Raw genomic sequence first — 21,457 nt, forward strand, 5'->3', positions numbered from 1 at the left:
CACACACACACACACACACACACACACACAGAGCTAGCCCTCAGGAGGATTGCTTCAAGTTCAGGGCCAGCCTGTCTCTGTAGCTTGCAGATACTGAACAAGACCTTATCTCAAACTAACAAGCTAAATAAGATGATACAAAAATTCCTGGCGTGCAGCTGGGATGCCCTCCTGGGACGGGATGCTGGCATCCACACGCAAGTGTGGCGCACTGGCCAGCTGCTCACACTGACCACAAGAAACAACCCTAAGCTGGGGCTCTTATTCCGTGCAGTTTATCTCAGACACTGGGGAGAAAAGCCAAATTTCTGAGCTCTGATTGAGGTAGCAATTCTGTTCCCTAATCTGGCCAATGCCCTTCCTACCCGAGCCTGGTCCTGAGACTCCCTTCAGGAGCCTTGTGTTATAAATGGGGAAACAGGTAGCTCAGAGACCAGACGCTGGGCCTTGACTGGGTTTTCTTCCTGGAGTCCTCGGGGGCACTAGGCTAAACCTTACAAAGTGGGGTGTGTTGACCTTGCCCGGTATGACAACCAAGTATGTCTTCAGACATGCAAGTAGTCACCTGTGGTCTACAGGTTACATGGAGGGACCACCCTTCACGCTTGTGTCTGGGAATGGCTGCCAGTAGAAACAGGAAGGGGATGTACCGTCCTGTAGGCCCCAGGAAGGGCCTGGCAGCTGTTCACTCTACCATGCCCTGCCATGCCCTGTCTTGCCTGGGCAAGCCGCCAGCTTGCTGTCAAGTCTCTGCCACCAGCCTCCTGTTTCCAAGCCAGGCTTCCCGTGGCATGGGGGTTTGGACCTGGGGTGACTAGAGGCCCTGACTTTCCTAGCTGCTGCAGCTTCTGCCCCAGGGAGATGTCACGGGTGTCCTGCAGAGGCCTGCCCCGCAGGAGTTTCCTCTGTCCTTCCATACTAGGCATGGCTGACCAGGTGATGGGTGGGGCTAGCCTTAGCAAATGAAAGACACCACCAGGCAAGAAGGATGGAGAAGGTCCAAGGGTTCTGAGGAAGGGCTAGCCTTGGAAGAGTCTTAAAGTGTTAGCCTGAGTGGAGCCGCCAGAGCACTAGGTCTGAGCAAATTCTTAGACTACAAACAGGAAATGAGGTGGGGCCTGAGGCAGAGAGCTTGAGTTTCCTGCATCACTTGGCTCAGTTCCCAGCAGGCTGGCTTCTTGGTTTTCTTTCCTTCCTTGCCACCAGACCTTTCCAGCTGCTGGAGCAGCGCTCAGAGCCACTGCCCCTCCTCCTCCTCCTCCTCCTCCTCCTCCTCCTCCTCCTCCTCCTCCTCCTTTCTTCTTCTTCTTTTAAATTTGACTTTATTTTCTGTGCACAAGCATGCATGTCTATGTGGGGTTATGAGATCCTCTGGAACTGGAGCTGCAGACAGGTGGGAGCTGCCATGTGGGTGCTGGGGACCAAGCCCATGTCCTCTGGAAGGGCAGCCAGGAATCCTACCTGTTGTGTTCTCCCTTCAGCCCCCTTGTTTTTTTGTTTTGTTTTGTTTTTTGAGACAGGAACTCACTGTGTGGCTCAGGCTAGTTCCAAGCTTTGCATGGCCCCAGCAATCTCTTTTCTGTGGTGACAGAATTGGGCCATAGCGATCTCCCAACCTCAGGTACCTGGCATTGTCCCCGCTTCTGCTCCCATCACCTGCCTCCTGTGTGCACCCGTTTTCTCTTCCCTTGGTTTCAGCAGATATTCTGCCCACATACATTAGTGTGAGGCCCAGTTGGGAGTGCTATGGATCCCTACATCATACCTATATCTTTGGGGAGGGGAGTCCTTCCTAACCCGCTCAAAACTGGCATCTCAGGCTCAGGGACTCCATACAGAACCCTTAATACCAAGCAGGTTCTGAACGAGCCCACAGCCTAGCGTTCTGGGTTCAGAATGACCATCTAAGGCTGAGGTAGTTGGACTTGAAGTGTATTCTGAGTTCCCAGGCATGGCACTCACCCCACACTCTACCCCAGACAGCTCAGTGGTGGTGGTGGTGGTGTTTCAGTGTAGAGACAGGCACCCATGCAAGCAAAACTGGCCTTTGTGGCTGGCCAGGGGCTGATCTGATGCAATTGGCTGTAAGCAGGCTGAGTCACTAAACAGAGCAGGACAGGGCCATGGCCTGGGCCTGTCAGTGTTCTATACTGGGAGTTGGAAGAAACCTGGGAGCCGTGGGTGTGGCCTGGGTGTTGTGACTGCCAGGTCTGACCAGGCAGTGAGTGTCCTGGCAGCCTTGGGGCCCTGTCCTCCTGATCAGATCACACCACACAAGTCCCGCCCCACTTGGGGTCCATCACTGCGCTCAGTCCCTAAGGGAAGACAGAGGCTGTGCAGTGTGGCTGGGAAGAGCTGGCTCAGCAGTTGGTTCCAAGCCACCAACCTGTCCTAGTGACTGATGGACCAACCACTGGCCAATCTGCTGTCTTCTTCTGGTCTCTGGGGGAATCCTGAGGACACCAGGTGGCTTTGGGAAGTCTAGGTCCTGGTCATCTGGTCTTTGCTGGCCTGTCTCCGGACAGGGATGTAGGGTGCCACATTTTAGAACCAAGAGTTTGCATGGGAACTTGGATGGTTAGGGTGAGGTGAGGTACTGGGAGAGGTGTGCCTGGTCACCTCCTGGGGCAGAGGGGACTCCGACGAGAGCTGTGGACCATCGTGGATTATCGGATGCACAGTGTCACTGTGGAGTCCTCAAATGGGGACAGAGGCTCAGAGCAGAGGCAGCGATTTTGTGCAGTCGATTAGGAAGAGAGGAGATTGCCGCTGGCCGAGGGGTTTGTGTCTTCTACACACTGGGGCAAGTGCCAGAGCCCCAGGGAGAGACCAGCCCGGCCATGCCGACTTTATTATTTTTTTAATTGATTTTTATTGAGCTCTACATTTTTCTCTGCTCCCCTCTCTGCCTCTTCTCTCCCTTTCAACCCTCTCCCAAAGTCCCCATGCTCTCCAATTTACTCAGGAGCTCTTGTCTTTTACCGGCCTTATTAGACTTGTGACCCCAAGACACATAAGATGACCAATTTGGGACCTTTAAGCTTCTAAATTCGCAGTCAGCCTGGCCACACGGGGCCCAGGCTATACAGGAAACTGAGGCTCTGGCAGCTAGCAGGAGGTGGGTCCAGGCTTGAGGTCCGCGTCTCCCGACTCTAACAGGCTCTTGGACGATACAGACGTGTGCCCTGCCGTGCGGGTCGACAGCACATCTGCAGCCCGGGTCATCAAGAAGCCAGCGGTTGCCGGGCAACACTTTCGATTCAGCCTAGTGTGCAAGGTTGGCCTCAGCCGCCGGACCAATAGGATTCTAGAGGCGTAGGGATGAAGGCGTGACCAGCACCAACTCTAGCCAATGAGATTGTCGTTATTGAGCATCGCGAGGACCAGGGTGTGAGCTGGGGACTTGAGTCAGCAGGACAGACTCAATCCCAGATCGTCCTCCGCCCGGCTGTGTGCCGCCTCCTGAACCTCAGTTTTTCTTTTGTTTCTTCGGGTAGCCCTGGCTGTCCTGGAACTCACTCTCGTAGAGCAGGCTGACCTTGAAGTCACAGAGATTCTCCTGCCTCTGCTTTCAGAGTGCTGGGACTGAAGGAGTACACCACCACATCCAGCTATTCATTTTTAATTTTTATTATTTTTATTTATGAGCATGTGTGTCTTTTTAAAAGATTTATTTATTTATTTATTTATTAATTATGTGTACAGTGCCTGTCTGAGTGTACACCTACACACCAGAGGCAGGCGAATCTCTTTGAGTTCGAGGCCATCCTGGTCTACAAGAGCTAGTTCCGAGACAGGTTCCAAAGCTACAGAGAAACCCTGTCTCAAAAAAATAAATAAACAAAAATTGATCAGTGTGCTTTGCCTGCATGTGTATCTGTGCAACACATGTTTGCCTGGTGTCTGCAGGCCAGGGGAAGGCCCCAGAGCTGCAGGTGGCAGTGAGCTACCATGTGGGTTCTGGTGTCCTGGGTCAGACACAGGTTTTAGCCAATGGAAAGTGTCTAAGAGCCAACAGGTAAGCACACTCTAGCTGTTGTCTGTGTCTAGACTCCAGTGTAACCCGGAGCACAAACCACATCCTGGGGTGACATGCTTCAGTTAGCAACAAGTTAGCCAGAAGCAGAACTGCAGAAGTCCAAACGCCAGAACGCACGGTCCGTGTACTAGAGGTGCTCCCAGACTGTGGACCTGGATGGATTCCGTCTTTCCGTTCTGGCAGGTGGCAGCTGTGCTGAATTCTACAGCTTGAATGGCACGTCCCCCATGGAGTTCTAGAGCTACGTACGGTCTGGGGCCATGTGCATACAAAATGCTAGATGTCAAGGAATGAGCTCTGGAGCTCAAGAGATGGCTCAACGGCTAAGAGTCCTCTCTGTGCAGGCGGCCAGGACAGAACAAAGGGCACCCACTCTCCTTGTAAGAATGGTTGGAAGAACTTCCTTTGGGTGGTCTATTTCTATTTTTTTTTTTTTTTTTTTTTTTGGTTTTTCGAGACAGGGTTTCTCTGTGGTTTTGGAGCCTGTCCTGGAACCAGCTCTTGTAGACCTGGCTGGTCTCGAACTCACAGAGATCCGCCTGCCTCTGCCTCCCGAGTGCTGGGATTAAAGGCGTGCGCCACCATCGCCCGGCTTGGTCTATTTCTATTAAGCCTCTCCTTCATAGACCAGGCTGGCTTCAAACTCACAGACATCCACCAGCCTCTGGCTCCTGAGTGCTGGGATTAAAAGCGTGTGTCACCACCTCCCAATATAAGAATTATTTTCTAGAAAGTTAAAGTCGAGCCCCCCACCTCCTCTACGACGAACAGATACGTGGTGGAGAGCTAGGAAGATCAGAGGAGTACAGAGCAGTGTTGGTGGGAAGGCTGCACCGCCCCTAGAGTTTGTGCAGACACAGACTCCGCCTCTGATGCTGCCTGGCTCTGGGCAACTTCAAAGGCCCACGGTCTGGACTGGACTCCTTGAAGGACTGCTATGGCCGTGGATGCCACAGGAGGCCACGTTGGCGTCCGTGGTCTACGCTGCTGAGCCAGGCCAGGATGAAGCCTGAAGCCTGAGCTCAGTGTGGACATATCGGTCCGGTCCTGTCCGTTGCTGCTGCCTGCTGCCTTGGTTTTGCCCTCGGGCTTCGTGGCCTCAGGAGCCTTCTGTTCTCTTTGTAGTTTGTTTTTTTACTTTTGGTTTTTTCAAGACAGGGTTTCTCTGTAAAGCCCGGGCTATCCTGGAACTTACTCTGTAGACCAGGCTGGCCTCGAACTCAGAGATCTGCCTGCCTCCAGAGTGCTGAGGTTAAAGGTGTATGCCACCACTACCCGGTTCAAGGGGGCCTTCTGGATATGAGAGGCATGTCTAGCCAGCCAAGGCCATGCTGAAGTGACAGTGGTCTGTGCAGCCACTGAAGCCTATGAGTAGATCCTGAGACAGCCAGGGGCCATGCTGACTTCCATGGCAGTATTAACACTCACTAAAGCCATGTAGATATTCATGGGTCCCGCCCCTTGATGGCATGGCATGGGTGCAGGGACGATGTGTTGTCCTTGTGGGCCTCTCCATAGTTGATGGCTTCTAGTGGGGTGGTGGTGGGTGGGTGCAGGAGGAGAAACACACACCTACCTTTCCTTGGCCACTAAGAGTCTGACCATGATCCAATGTGTATATGGACAACACAAAGTGGCCTTTTTCTGTTGTGTGTGTGTGTGTATGTATGTATGTGTATATATGTGTGCATGTTTGTGTATGTGTGTATGCGTATATGTGTGTATGTTTGTGTGTGTATGTGTGTGTATGCGTGTGTGTATATATGTATGTTTGTGTGTTTATGTGTGTATATGTGTGTGTATGTGTGTATGTTTGTGTGTATGTGTGAGTATGCGTGTATATGTGTGTGTATATATGTGTGCATGTGTATGTGTATATGTGTGTATGTGTATATTTATGTGTGTATGTGTGTATATGTGTATATGTGTGTATGTGTGTGTATATGTGTATGTTTATGTGTATATGTGTGTGTGTATATGTGTGTGGTGGAGAGAGATCACAGGTGAGAGGGAGAAGTGAGGACCTGGGTGCATGATGTGAAAGTCCCAAGTAATCAAGAAGAAAAGTAGACAAGGTCACCTGACATGTTCTCAGATGTAGGGACCTCCAGAACACACTGCTCATTAGCATGCCCCAGACGCAGAAGGCACGCACGCACGCACGCACACATGCATGTATGCACACATGCACACACTCACACACAGCACAGGGTCCACTCCCAGAGGTCCCTGGAGGTGGCAGAGCCATCCATGGACAGGGGAAGTGGGATGGTGGGAGCTGAGGGAGGGAGCGAGTCAGATGGGACAGAGTGTCAGTGAGAGGAGACAGAAAGTTCTGGAGACGGATGGTAGAAACACTGCGCAGGGCTCTATTTCACCTTCTTAGTGACCCATCTCATCTGCAGCCCTTCGGGGGGACAGGGAACTCATGGTGGATTACAGGACCTGGCTAGCCGTGGACACAGGGCTGAGTCTCAGGAGAAGCAGAGGGCCTAGTACAGCAGGACGCCTCTGGGGATCTAGGCCAGCTGTCCCCGCCACAGTGTCACTGGGACCTGACTACACACAGACGTTCAAGATAACCTAAAGGACACCGTGTGGGGTCTGAGGAGGGCATGGAGGTGACCAAGCCTGATTCTGTGTCTTCAGATACGCAAGCAGGTGGGGAAGACTGACGTTGGTGTTGGGGTCAGTGTCCATGTGAAGGTCCCAGGGTGAACGGGGCAGTGGTCAAAGAAGTATCTAGGAACATAGGCCATGTGCCTAGGGTAGTCATTGGGCCAACAGAAGGGCCCCCTAACACATCTGTACTGGATAGACAATGCGTGCCGTGAGAGCAGGTCAGGCGTGCCCTGTCACAGCCTGGGTATTATTCCAGTAGAGTGTGGAGGAACACCGAAGACATGGTGCTCAGCGACAAAAACAGACAGAAAAGGTCACACAGTACAGGACGCCACGACAGGAAATGCTCCAAATGAAGATCTACAAAACCTGGGACCTCAGGAGAAGCAGCATGCCTTGGGAAGCCTTACTGAGTTGAAGCAGGAGGAAGCTGAGGAACATTCCGGGCTTCACATGGCTCCAACAGCCTCCCTCTGCCTTAGTCCGCAGCGCCATCTATGGATGAGAAGAGGTACTGCACCAACGCCTAGAGGGTGACCCAGGCTTCCTGCAACCCACACCCAGATGCCTCCAGCAGGGCACACAGTGCAAGCCTGCCAATCCACCGCTTTGGAGGGCACAGAGGAGGAGGGTCGTCATGAATTGGAAGTTAGGAATCTTGTTTCAGACCACCGGCATCTACAACCATAATACACGGAATGAGACTCAGAGGGTTGTCAAAACTGCATGTCTTCCACAGGAGTGGGAGGCCGGGCAGCTGTACTTTAGAGCCTGAAGCAGGCGATCTGTAAGTTAAAGGTCAGCCTGGTCTACAGAGGGCATTCCAGGGCAGCCAGGGCTACAGAGAAACCCTGTCTCAAAACCACCAAAAAAACCCCCCACGGAATACAAAAAACCCCAGAGGGGTGGATCCCCAGTGAGGGGGTGGGGGCGTGGTAAGGGTGGAGCCCCGCCTAGAAGGAACACACACACACACACACACACACACACACACAGCTCTGCTCTGTGAGGATCCGGGGATCATGATGGGGTAGGAGAGAAAGACTCCAGAGCTGTCCTGACTCCACAGCGCAGCGGCACACAACACACATCATGGACAGTCATACAGTAGGAAAACCCCCATCTCAAAAGAAAACACAAAATTGCAGCTATACATTGTGACCCTGCTTTGTGCAGATTCTGGACCCTAGGCTCCCTGGGCTCTTTAGGGTCTAACAGGCGGTTACCAAAGCTCATTGCCAGTCCCTCTTTCAGGGTGGGAGTGGACACAAACAGCAGCCAGCTGTCCAGAGTGTCAAGATGACCGCTTTATTCTTAGGCTTGAATTGAGGTGGGATGGATGAGGCAGTATGGACCCCTCCCTGGGCTGGTGTGTGGGCTGCTGGGATTTGGCCCAGTGGCCCAGTCTTGCAGGTGGGAGATACATTCCGCCAAGCCTTGAGGGCTGGTCCTTGGGTCCTTCCAGGGCTGCAGCATCAGGCTTTGAAGGGCTCAGGCATTGACTTCTTGCTAACTGTGCTCATTTGGTTCAGTGACAGCCTCCCAGATTTGGGAAAATAACCAGAATTCCCTGGGGTCTTCACAGTGCACAGGTCTCAAGGGAAAGGCCAGAGGGCCAAAGACTGGCGCTGCGGACAGTCACACCCTGCTATGTCCTCCACGGCGTGGTAGAGAGGAGTCCGTGGGAGTTTGGTCCTGTGGCCCCTAGGGTCACAACAGGCTGCCACTGAAGGAATGCCCCTGTTGCGACCCCCTAGGAACTGCTGACCTCAGCAGATGCTGGAAACAATGTGAAAATTCATTCCTGGATTCTGGTTGGACTGGGCACTGCACCCAAGAGGGCAGCCACTAGAAACAGGCTAAACTTTTTCTCTAAGATCTCCAGAAGGGCATGTCTTGAATCCCAGTGCTAGGGAGGCAGAGGTAGGTAGATCTGGGAGTCTGAAGCCAGTCTGGGCTACATAATGAGCCCCAGGTCTGCCCGGGATAGTCAGAGATCCTGTCTCAAAAACTGAAACAAAACACAGACATTTCTGAATGGACTGGGTGTTGTATCTGACATCCTTTTTTTTTTTTTTTTTTGGTTTTTCGAGACAGGGTTTCTCTGTGGTTTTTGGAGCCTATCCTGGAACTAGCTCTGTAGACCAGGCTGGTCTCAAACTCACAAAGATCCGCCTGCCTCTGCCTCCCGAGTGCTGGGATTAAAGGCGTGCGCCACCACCGCCCGGCTCTGACATCCTTTTTAATCTGCACACTTGGGATGTAGAAGCTGGAGGATATGACCGAAGCTGGGATGACAAATGCCACCACACCTGGCTTTCACATGGGGGTTGAGGTCACACCTTTCTTTTTTGTTTGTTTGTTTTTTTGAAACAGGGTTTCTCTGTGTACTATCCCTGGCTGTCCTGGAACTCCCTCTGTAGGCCAGGTTGGTCTCAACTCACAGAGACCCACCTGCCTCTGCCTCCCAAGTGCTGGGATTAAACGTGTGCGCCACCACCGCCTAGCATCCTTTAAAGTTTGTTTTTTTTTTTTTTGTGGGGGAGCTTAAAGACAATCTTGTTATGAGACCCTGAACGGCCTGATTCTCAGTGTGGAGGCCAGAGGGGCCTTGAATTTGCAGCACTCCTCCTACATCTGCCTCCAGAGTTCCGAGACTGCTGCATGCAGCACCTGTACCCTCCTGGTCCTGCAAAGCACCTCAGAACACTCCATACTGGGAATCCTGTCCAGGGGTGGGGGGTTGGAGAGGGCGCCATTCAGAAGGGCCAGGCAGAATGAGTGGAAAGTTCTGGCACTGCGTGATGTCCAGAAGTACAAGCAGAGGGCAGAGCTGGGCAGTGGAGGACATGGCTCATTATTACATCTTTAGATGTGTGGCAGCTGGGCATCCATGTGGTCACCACACAGAGTGTGGCTATGCAGAGGAGACCGGATGCCACCTTCCTTCCAGGCTAGGAAGAAGGGGACAGAGCTGTGGCCACACATACTAAGGCCATGGGGCAAGGCTGGACAGGCATGGAGACGGGACAAGGGCTCCGTATCCTGCCTCCTGCCAGAGGTTGTGGCACAGACACGGTGTGAGCCTGGTGGCCGAGAGAATGCAGTATTACAGATTTCAAATCCAGCACAGGTCAGAGATGGAGGGAGGAGCCAGAGTCCCTCTGCTCCTCTGATAGCGGCATTTGGGGTGACGCTCCTGAGACCCAGGCTGAACAAAGCTGACAGGGGCGCCCAAGCTGTCTTCCTGAGTCCTGGCGGCCAGGGGGCCTCAGTGGCACATCCGTGAAGTCATCTCCTTCTGTGGGGACAGCAGGTGTCAGAGGCACACGCCAGGGACAGAGAGGAGCAAGGCTTCACACACAAAAAAACCATGCAAGAATCTGGACAGTGTGTGGGGTGGGGACTGCTCCCTACGGTGGACAGAGGATCTGTGCCTCTGATTTGGGGGCACATGGACATGGGCTGTGATTTAAGTCACTTGACGCCTGGCAGGTGGGCCAGGACCAATACAACTTAATAAAAAGTTGGCAGCAGGAAGAGGACAAGCCTCCATGTGGAAGCTCCAGGAGCTGTGGGGACGCCTGTCACCCTGGCATCCAGTAGATGGAGGCAGGAGGATCGGAGCTCAGGGCTAGCTGAGGCTACATGAGCGTCTGTCTGAAAACAAACAACTACAGAAGCAGGCTGTGGGGCTGAGAACGGCTGTGGGATAAAGGAGCTGGCTGCCCAGCCTAACGGCTGGAGTGAGCCCAGATACCACAGGACGGAGGAAGAAGACGGACCCCAGCTTGTCCTGGGGCCTCTACATGCATGTCATGGCAGCCGCGTATGTACATGGAAACACATGAGTGAACAAACAAAACCCCCTGAAACCAATCAATCAGCACACCTCAGACTCTCACGGGTGGGAGCACAGGCCATCTGTCATGGGGAGATGCTGCACGGAAATTCCACAGATGTTCGGGGCACTGAAGGCAGGAGCCTCCCCACTGTGGTCTGTTCTACATCCCACGTGAGCCATGGTGGATGGGATGACCACATGGCAACCTCCCTGGAGTGGGGAACTAGGAAACGGGGGGCTCTTTGTTCTGAGGCAGGCACACGGGGCAGACTGCCAGGAGACCTCTGCTGTGGACCCCACCCCTGAGCTCACCAGGGGCTCCAGCTCCTTGGGGTCGATGAGGTTGAACTCGGTGACAAAGTAGTAGAAGTGCTTGTAGCAGGTGTTGACGTGCGCCTCGGAGCCCATCTGCGCTATGCGGTCGAAGTGGTGGATGTACACGTGCACGAACACGCGGAACAGCCGGGACAGGATCTTGCGCACCGCCTGCAGGAAGTTCTTAGGGAATGGTGTGCCTGGAGGTGGGTGGAGGAACCAGGAAGGAGACAACTCAGGACCAGTTGGCCTGGGACCTCGGTCCAGGTGGCCACAGAGGTGAGAATGGTGGAGGCTCAAAGATGTCAAGGTGCATGCTTGAGGTCACACAGCAAATGTTCCCATCCCAGGGACCAACTTCCTGCCAAGCTAAGAGTCAGCTTCCGTGGGCAATTGTCTGCTCTACGCCTGGGGAGCCTTCTCTGTGATGAGAGCCCTGGTCCACTCTGACCACCTTGCTCTTCCCTTTTCAAAGCCCCAGGAAATTTCTTCAGGCCCAGCAGCTACTAGGTTGCCACAGCCTCACCCCACCCTGAGGACACGGCTCACACAGCACACGAATGCATGACTTTATGAGTGTCCCAGGATGAGCAGAGCCAGCAGGTGCCCCTGCTAGAGCTATAGAGCAGGCGGGCAAAGAGTGAAGACACGGGAGGTGCCGCAGCTCCTAGCCTTTCAGACCTGGGCTCAGTAATGAGGTTCCATGGATGACTATATCCTAGTCCCCAAAGTTTGGAGCAGGTCCCTCCAGGAACGGAAGGGAGGCTATAGGTGAGGACCTTCAGTTGGGATCATATTGGAGCATCTGGGGCTCAAGTGTGACCACAGAGTCCTCAGAGAGAGGCGGGAGGGTTGAGAGATGCTGCCAGCTCTGAGGAGGGAGGAAGGGGCCTAAAGCCAAGGGATGGAGGCCGTGTGGGCCACGTGCTCCCACAGACGTGGGCAGGGACTTGCCCTGCCATGCCCAGACTATATGTGGTCCAAGGGCCATGAAGTGACTGCACTTTCGCTGGGCTTTGGTCTGTTATTTTTCTACTGCTGCTGCTATCTTGGGAGTCTGAGTTGCCTCTAACTGGACACACTAGATTCAAGGACAACTCCGGCCTCCTGTGGGAACAACAGGTCAGCACCTCCACTGTGGCCAGCATGTGGTTTAAGTCACAGCACTGGGAGACATGCTCAGCAAGGGAGAGGCTAGGGCCTCTGAGGCCACCACGCCCCAGCCCTCTTATTAACCACACACTCCAGATGGATAAAGGGCACGATGATCTATGGAGTTTGAAGCCAGCCAGTGCTACACAGTAAGACCAAATCTCAAAATAAATAAAGAAAAAATAAATTAAAACCCACAATGATCGATAAAACATGAATAAAAAGCCAGGTGTGGCACAGCTGTCACCTCAGGACTAGGAATCAAAGGCCAGCCTCAGCTACATCCTAAGTTCAAGACCAACTTAGGCAACAGAAGCTCTTGTGTCCAGTTGGTGAAATCCTGAGGCCTGAGTGGGCACCCCAGATGTGTATGGAAATGAGGACCGTGGTAACACGAACTCGAAGCCTGACTGAGAAGCTACCCTGCAGCCAACCCTGTCTTCTAGCCAAACTGGTGAATGGCAGGCCACCGAGAGATGCTGTTTCTAAGGAGGTAGATTGTTTCTCTGATGACACCCAAGGGGGCCTTTGGCCTCCCAGTGCGCATGCAACCAAACACCTGCATGTACCCACAAAGGCATGACCATGCACACACTCCAGAAAAACCATGAGGCACTGCACTTGTGGTGCGCGACTTGGGGCAGAGGCAGGAGAATCTCACTGAGTTTGAGGCTAGCCAGGACTACACAGTGAGTTCTAGGACAGCCAGGGCTCCACAGTGAGACCCTGTCTCTAGAAAACAAAAGTAAACAAATAAAAATCATCACACATGCCGGGCGGTGGTGGTGCACACCTTTAATCCCAGCACTCGGGAGGCAGAGGCAGGCGGATCTCTGGGAGTTCGAGGCCAGCCTGGTCTACAAGAGCTAGTTCCAGGACAGGCTCCAAAGCCACAGAGAAACCCTGTCTCAAAAGACCAAAAAAAAAAAAAATCATCATCATCATGATACAGGCCTAGAGAGATGGCCCAGTGGTTAAAGGCATGTGCAGAGGAGCCCAGACCAGTTCCCAACAGCCCACGGAGCTCAGAAGCCCCTGGAACTCCAGCCCAGGTGGCTGAAAGCCTGTGCTGACCTCCACGGGCCCCAGCATGTGGTGTGGTGCACAGAGACACGCACACGAAATAGTAGTATTCACTCGCAAACTGCAAGCCAGCTGAGCCTGTCTGGCCCTTTCTGCTCAGTGCTGTGCTCACAGCAGACAGGGGCCCTGGCGTGGCTGGGCCCCTCATGGGTGTGAGCAGACAGGGGTGCAGCCTCGACTCACCGACATTGGTGGGGAAGATGTCCTCGTTGTTGATCTGCACCTCAATCCAATCCATAAGCAGGTCCATGTAGCGGGGCGCGGAGAGCGCCGTGGGCTTCCGGAAGCGCTGCTCGTCCTGCCAACGGTACTCATACTTGGGGCCCCCAGACATAACCGGGCACGACTGCTCGGTGCAGCCGTCGCTGATGGTTCCGTAGATGAGGTTGACACGGTTGAAGAAGTCCACCACATGCACAGCCACCCAGTCGTTGAGGTCCTCACCTAGTGGCAGCTGCACCGCCAGCCGCAGGTCCAGTCCTGCATTCAGCGACGCCTGTGCACGCTTGTGGAGCTCAAAGCGCTGTGTTCCAGGCTCGAACTTGCGCTTGGGCCGGAATGTTTTGTCCTTGTTGAACACCTGCTTCAGAAATGGGTTGGACATCTTGGTGGCACTTGTGTCTCAGAAGGCGCAGCAGAGACCAAGGAGGGAGGGATGCTGTGGTCACCCAGAGGTCTGAAACAGAAGAGGATGGTATTAGGACTAGGCACCCGCTGGGCCTGCCATCCTGGGAAGCCGAGGCAGGACTTGGAAACTGTGTAAGCAATTATATACTTCTGAAATGTCTGCTCTAAGAAACAAAGGCTGTGCTTGCAGACTTTCGGCAGGGAACAGTTTCCCCAAAAGGGGCAGGTTCCTTGGGAACAAATGGTCACATGACACAAAACGATGCCCTCAGAGGCACCTGTGCCCCCCCAGGTTAGACACTGCTCTGACTCTTCTTCAGGAAGCATGTGGGCGCGCTGGAAGTGACAGAGACATCTGGTCCTCAGAGTCCCAGGATGTGACCTGTGAGGAAGAGCCTCAACATAAGGTCACTCAGGATTAGCTGAGCAGCCAAGGACCAAATCTTTACTTTCATGTTTGGGGACGGACCTAGGATTTCACACAAGGAGGTTTTTTTCTCAGCTTGCCAGGGGGGACCTGCTGCACTCTGCTCCGAGACGGGCCAGGTAATACCGGAGAGATGATTGGGGTGCAGTCATGAAATGAAACAAAGACACTGCGGAACTGGAAAAACAGTTGCAGACAAAAGGGGAAGTTGTGGGGGTGGGGGAGTGACAAGTGGTGTGGGCTGCCCCACCCAAGACAGGCAGCCCTACCTAACTCACAGTAAATAACTTGTGTGGTTTTTTTTGGAGACAGGGTCTCATGTAGCCCACGCTGGCCTCTTTGAGCTTCTGCTTTCTGAGTGCTAGGATGCCAGGTTCATCAACCCTCAGTGCATAGAACTGAAGTCACACCCACACACAGGACCAATAGCCGGGGGCCTACAGACGTACAGAGACATGGAGCCTGGAGGACCACTGAACCATGCACAGGAGGACCAGACAGACAGGGCCACAGTGAGGGACCCCACAACACAAATGTCCTCATTAGGCCGAGTTAGAGACAGGAGTGAACTTGTGGGGGCCGGGAAGGGACATCATAGTTCACAGGGGATGGAATCTTCTGGAATTAGAGGTGGTGGCTGTACAACTTAGCTTGTACTTAATCCTGCCTTTTATGTCTTAATGAGACACAGGGCACACAAATTAGGATGTAAAAACAACTTCTCTGAACCCCAGAAAGGAAGAAACCGAGGTTAGTTCCCAGAACTATCACGCTATGTCAACGCCCTCACTCAGCACCTGCCTTCAGAGGAGAGTAGCTATGGAGAAAGGGAGACAATAAGAGGTTATAACCGAGGGTGGTGGTTCATGCCCATCGTCCCAGGACATAGGAGGTGGAGGCAGGAGAATCAGGAATTTGAAATCACCCTATGCTAGTTTCAGGCCTGGGCTACATGAGACCCTGACATAAGACACAAAACAAGGGCTTCCCATGGTGGCACACATCTTTCCCATGGTGGCACACATCTTTGACCCCAGCATTCTGGGGCAGAGGTAGGTTGATCTCTGTGAATCCAAAGCCAGCCTAGTCTACATAATGAGTTTTAGGCCAGCCAAGGAAGCATAATGAATTTGGGGTCAGCCTATTCTACACAGTGAGACCAGCTCAAAATCAATCAATAGAAACAAGTAGAGGTTGACAGGGTATCCAATGGTGAGCCCGCGTGGGAGTCACCGGGACACTGCTCAGGTCAGCAGTGCCCTGCAGGCAGGAGACTGGACACCAGATGGGTCCAAACTTCCTCACAGCATCTGTCCCCAGTGTCCCCACCCCACCTCAGCGTCGGCACTTGCTGGTTCACACCTGACTAGGCACTGTGCACTTCACAGCCTTCTGAGGAAATGCCACCTCCATGCCAGACAGCTCCCCTGAGGCTCTTCTGCCTCAGTGCCCACTGGGCCAGTGCTTCTCTGTGGGACATCATGGCACACGCAGGGTGCGGAGAAGCATCCTTGGTGCCTCACCCACTGCACACAGGGTCCCTTGGAGGCAGCAATGCCCTGCCCAGCCTACGGGAGGACTGTGGCAGACAGTGACAGTGGGATGTGCAGCGGAGGTGTCAGACGCTGGAGCGCACACATACTTCAGGAATCTACTGACGCAGGCTCCAGGGCTGGGTCTCTGCCCTCCTAGCTCAGGCCCCCCTCTCTCAGGTAGGCGCAGCCTGGGACCGGGGTAGGGCACGGAATTAAGAGAAGCAGTCACCAGTTCTTTGGTATATTTCTGCAGACAGGGCCTTGCTTAGCCCAGGTTGGCCTCCAGTTCCTGATCAAATCACCTCCACCCCCGAGTGCAGAGCCTTGGTGGTGCTCCTCGCCTTCCCTGGCAGCACAGGGCCTATTCTGACTGCAGTCAGGAAGGCAGGGGTGCCCACACCCCTCCACTGCCACCCTTGCCTACCTATCCAGCACCTCCCACAGCCTGCCTGCCCACAGCTGTACAGTCTGCCATCCAAATGCACCACACATGCTACCTGGACAAGCCTCAGTTTACCAGAGTTAGTAGGTACAGTGGCTGCGGCTGGGGCAGGGCTCAGGGGTCATGCATCGCCTCTGGTTGCCTGTGGGGAGCTGGGCCAGCCATCACCTGTTGGTGGCTATCTCTTGTCTGCCTAAGGGTTTCCCTGGGGACAATTCTGGGGATTCCCTCTAATGCTGCTACTAAGCTGGGGGAAGCAGGAGCTGGGGCCACCATGGGGAGACATGAAGGGTCCTCTGGGGCCTCCCCACTCTGCCTGCCTCTGTGTGACACCTCTCTGGGTTTGGCCTAAAGGGACTTTCAGAAGGGACAGTCCTCTCAGAAGGCCTCTGGAGGCCTAGACTAACAAGATTCTGAAAGCTTCTCTCATTTGTCTGGTTCTTAGGTTTTATTCTCTAAATGGTCATTAAGTTGCCTGGACTGACTCTGAACTCACGGAGTAGCTCAGGTTGACCCTGGAATCTCCATCCTCCTGCTCAGCCCACACCGGCATGCCAATTTGCTGTGACCTTTCCCTACACTTTCTGAGTGTCTACTGCAGTCCCACAGGACTGTTCTAGACACTGAAGGCAGAAGGTCTTTGTAGCCCCACCACGTGTATGTCTATGTCCTTCTGAGACAGCGTTTCGCTGCAGCTATCCAGCCGGAAAGCCTGTCCTGGAACTCGCTCTGTAGACCAGGCTGGCCTCGAACTCAGAGATCCGCCTGCCTCTGCCTCCTGAGTGCTGGGATTAAAGGCGTGCACCACCACTACCAGCTCTGTGTTTTCTTAAAATTTCTTTTTTTTCAAGGGAGGAGCAAATATTTTCTAGAAAATCTGGGGATGGATAGAGTCCCTGTCAAGATGAACTGCTTTCTGTTGGAAACACACTTCCTCCAGCACAGAGACCTAGGCTGGCCACAGCCCATCACACTCCTCCCCGCACAGTCCCAGGTACCGTCTAGGCGTCTCCTCTCTGGTCCTCTTAGTGGATTTCCAACACCTGCTCAGAACTGGATGCCAGCACCCCAGGGTCCTCTTCTCTAGGCTGTCCCACTGCTGAAGAAGACATGACAGAACCTTCTAGAAGGACATGAGGTAGATAAAGCTGCTCTCCTACCCCAGCACCCACGGGCTCCTCTTCCTCCCTTTCTGAAAACAAGAAAACAGTGTGCTAGGCAACAAGGCTCTGACCCCTCATAGGCCAGGATGCAGGGCTCAGGAGCCCAGGGTCACCCACTTCCTTCCGGAGGTTTCCACATCCTGCCACTGCCTTGGGGATAGGGCCTGAGGCAGTCCCATGTGCTTGCTCAGTGTGTAGCCCAGAATCTGAGAACAAAGCAGTGTCTCAAGGCCACCTCCACATAGAAGGTCATTTCAGAGCAGGAGCGTGGCTCAGTGGGCAGTGCCTGAGTCTCAGGGTTCAAACCCAGTATCCCAGCAAAGACAAAATGAGGCAGACATAAGGCCTCTGCACACAGCCTTGGATTTGCATTCTGCTCACTACAGCACTATTTCCAAACTTCATCGTGATGGAACCACAGAGCCAGCAGCTGGCGGCAGAGCGCATGCCCTCCTAACTGCTGGGCCATCCCTTCTGTCTCCAAACAATTCATTTTTTCTTTCTTTTTCTTCTCCCTTTTTTAAAAGACAAGGTCTCATGTAGCCCAGGCTGGACTCAGACTCACTGTGTAGCCAAAGGTGCACAGACTCCTCCTGCTTGAACAGGCTTTGAAGTCAGGCATTCTCGGAAAGCTACATCTATTTCCAGCTGCTGGGGATTCCCAGGAACTTCTCTCGGTGAAACCCCAATTTCCAAATGGAGGGGATTTCCACAGCATGGGACACTGGCTATAGAGATCCCTCCAGGAACTTTCAGAGTATGAAAGTCATACAGGAAAGCTACATGTGAGTTGGGCCATCCCACCTAGCGAAAATCATGAGGCTACAAGCTGGGGATTTGAACTGGCATCAGGTCTCATGCAGCTGGCCTTGAACCTGACCTTCCTGCCTTTACCTAGGCTGCTAGGCTTGCCCCATCATGCTTGGGTTTTGAAGTGGCAGTTTGAGAGCTTCCTGAGAGAAGAGTAACAGGGTGACTTGGGTTTCAACATGGAGCTGGAGAGAAAAAATAAAGCAGGAGCCAGTGAGCTGGCTCTGTGCCTGGAGGCACTGGCCACAGTCTGAGAAACTGAGCTCCACAGGAACCCACGTGGTAGAAGAGACCAGACTCCTCCCTCACTAGATAGATAGATAGATAGATAGATAGATAGGTAGGTAGATAGATGACAGATAGATAAAATAGATGATTGATAGATAATAGATAGATGATAGACAGACAGACAGACAGACAGATAGATAGATGATAGACAGACATAGACAGATAGACAGACTGATAGATAGACACACAGACAGATGCAAATTTCTTTAAGGTGCATACAGAAGATCCCTTGCCATTGCTGTACTAGAGGAGAGAGCCGTGATTACACCCCAAGTGCCACAGACCACAGAGCTGGCAGGACACCAGGCCCCTTGCCCCAGTGAGGTAACACAGAAAGCAACAGCTGACCCCAGAGTGAGCCCCAAGGACAGCTGCCAACTTGGGTCATAAAAAGGTCACTGTAAAACCAAACCCACCTCACACTCAGTCAGTTGTGCCATGAACCTAACACTCTACTGTGATGGCAGCACTCAAGAAGCTGAGGCAGGAGGATTAGAGTGAGGGTCAGCCTGGTCCACAGAGTGAGTTCACGGCAGTCATAGTAATTTAGCGAGACAATGCTCTAATTACAGAGAACTTTATCATGCCTGTGGTCTAGTGTGCAGCTTTTGTTCCTAGCTACACAGGAGGCTGAGGCAGGAGGATCGCCTGGGCTGAGAATTCTGGTCCAAGCCGAATGACGCAGCAGGATGTGACTGTTTCTTTAAAAACAGTAATTACATGCCAGCTGCCAGTGGGCACACCTTCAATCCCAGCACTTGGGAGGCAGAGGCAGGCCAGCTTCTGAGTTCAAGGCCAGCCTGGGCTACACAGGGCTACAGCCTGGGCTACACAGGGCTACAGCCTGGGCTACACAGGGAGACCCTGTCTCAACCCATCCCCAAAAGAAGAGATTCATCACACATTTGCCTTTAGAATAAATGTCATGGAAACCTCTAGAACTCTATGAGATGAAATGTAGAATAACATTCAGATGTTCTGACTTACAATGTAATTCTGCCCAATAAATCCATTATAAACTGGATATATCCACGCCTCCAGTTCTAGCTCTTGGGAGACTGAGGCAGGAGCATTGCTGAGTTTGATACTGGCCTGGGCTACTGAGGGAAGGACAAACCAGCTGGGGTGTAGACACAGCAAGATTCTGTTTCAACATAAATAAAAATGTAAAAAGCAGCAGAGATGGCTCTGAGCTAACAAGCACTTACTGCGCTTGCAGAGGGCTGCGGTTCAGTTCCCTGCACTCACATGGCGGCTCAACCTGCCTGTGACCCAAAGTCCAGCCTTCCTGGAGCGCCTGAAGGCAGGTGCTGTACACCCGCGCTCACACTGCTCACGACACCCTGACAGCCACGTGGTGCCCTGCGGTGTGGTCAAACTAATGTCATTCTGACGTGACATCTAACTGGGGTCTCTGCCCATTCCACGTCACTGGTCCCAGGCAAAGGATTCAAGTAGTTTGTTTCAATTTCACACCATCCTAACATCGAAACATTAATTCTACTTTGGGGCCATGCTTATCTTTTCCCCCCAATACTGGGGATGAACCCAGGCCCTTGCATATTCTAAACTAATATTTTGCTGCTGACCACGCCCCCAACCCCCTCACTGGAGATTCTAGGCGGGCTCCATCCTGACCACGCCCCCAGCCCCTCACTGGGGATTCTAGGCGGGGCTCCATCCTGACCACGCCCCAGTTTTTTGAGACAGTGTTTCTCTGTGCAGCCCAGGCTGTTGTAGACCAGGCTAGCCTCCAACTCAGAAATTCCCGCCTCTGCCTCCAGAATGCCAGAATTAAAGTGTGCACCCCTGCCCAAGTTCCTTTTGCTTTTTGAAATGAGGTTTCAACTAAGTTACCCAGGCTGTCCTTGGGGCTCCATCCCTCAGGGATGCCTAGGAACAGGGCTACCAGCAGCCTCTAAGTTTATGACCTCCAGGAAAGACTGGAGATGGTATGGAAGGAACCTGAGACCGGGTGAGGAAGGTACTGTCCCAGGGTCCCCATCCTCTGTTCACCCGAGTCCCCCGACTTCGCATAATGGTAGCAAATCGGAAACCAAAATTTACAAGGATCCAGGTGAGCTCTGGAAGACGTAAAAAGGACCTTTGCCACACCTCACACTATACCAACCCTTTACTGTGACTGTAGGCCTAGGGGAGGATGGAGGTGGGGGGGAGGTCAAGAGAGAGAAGGAAAAGGCATTGGTGCACACCTTTAATCCCAGTATTCAGAAGGCAGAGGCAGGCAGATCTCTGAGTTCCAGAACAGCATGGGCTGAATAGTGAGACCCTGTTTCAAAAAAAAGATGAAACTGCCATCGAAGTTAACTTCCTGTGATGTTTTCTAAACTCCCTTGTTCCCGTCCACTCTTCTTTTTTCTTTTCTTTCTTTTTCTTTTCTCTTTCTTTCTTCTTTCTTTTTCTTGAGACGGGGTTTTTCTGTGTAGTAGCTGTCCTGGAACTAGCTTGTCCACCCTTTTCAATGGCTTTTTTTGGGGGGGGGCGGGGTTGGGGGATGGTAGTGGGGATGGTACCAAGGCAAATACTTCATCCCTGAGCAAAAGAGCCTCAGGCCTTCAATGAATTTTTAGTCAGAAACGTGATCGGTTTAAAGAAATGAGTCAGGCGGGAGCTGAGAAGGATCCGATCAATTATCTGAAGGCCAGCCCGTGCTACCTGAGACTTCAAATATTAAAAATGGGGTTGTGACCCATGACGCTCACATTGCCCATCCTGATGGGCAGCGTCCTCCTTTTGACAGGCAGGTCCCCACTCTGGACTCCTCTGAGTCAGGGCTTCGGTCACTGGACGTTGTCATCCTGAGGGATGGGGTCCCGCCGCCCGCCTGCGCCCTCCGAGGACCCACCTGGCCGCCTTAGGACCACCGCGGTCTAGAGCCGACTCCCCGCCTCGCTGTGCCGGGCCGCGCGGACAGAGGGACACGCCCGCGGAGGGACACGCCGCGCGCCCCGCCCTGGCCGCGCCCGCGGGCCGGATTTACTTCCCTTAAAGGGACGGAGCCCGGATGGAGGCGTGGCGGCGGAGCTCCCGAGGAGCCCCGTATGAAGGGCGGGCACTCAGCGCTGCTCATTGGCTGGGATACTGCGGGG

The 21,457-nt window shown here is 53.3% G+C and overlaps 1 protein-coding gene across 2 annotated transcripts; it reads right to left on the bottom strand.

Moving 5' to 3' along the window:
* Positions 1-7,953: 7,953 nt before the first annotated feature.
* On the bottom strand, positions 7,954-21,398 carry Mob3a (MOB kinase activator 3A). Of its 2 annotated transcripts, XM_041668994.1 has the most exons (5): positions 21,214-21,398; positions 17,085-17,185; positions 13,239-13,731; positions 10,818-11,020; positions 7,954-9,962 (listed from the first exon to the last, which is right to left on the bottom strand). In XM_041668994.1, the coding sequence occupies exons 3-5, from the start codon at positions 13,657-13,659 to the stop codon at positions 9,933-9,935; spliced, it is 654 nt and encodes a 217-aa protein (XP_041524928.1). In that variant the 5' UTR covers positions 13,660-13,731; positions 17,085-17,185; positions 21,214-21,398; the 3' UTR covers positions 7,954-9,932. The 2 variants fall into 2 exon arrangements, with proteins under 2 accessions (XP_041524928.1, XP_041524929.1); XM_041668995.1 differs by lacking the exon at positions 17,085-17,185.
* Positions 21,399-21,457: the final 59 nt, after the last annotated feature.

The sequence above is a fragment of the Microtus oregoni genome, unplaced genomic scaffold (assembly GCF_018167655.1).
Source record: "Microtus oregoni isolate MIOR12 unplaced genomic scaffold, Mior012 000019F_ref0000042, whole genome shotgun sequence".
In the NCBI taxonomy this organism is placed as follows: Eukaryota; Metazoa; Chordata; class Mammalia; order Rodentia; family Cricetidae; genus Microtus; species Microtus oregoni.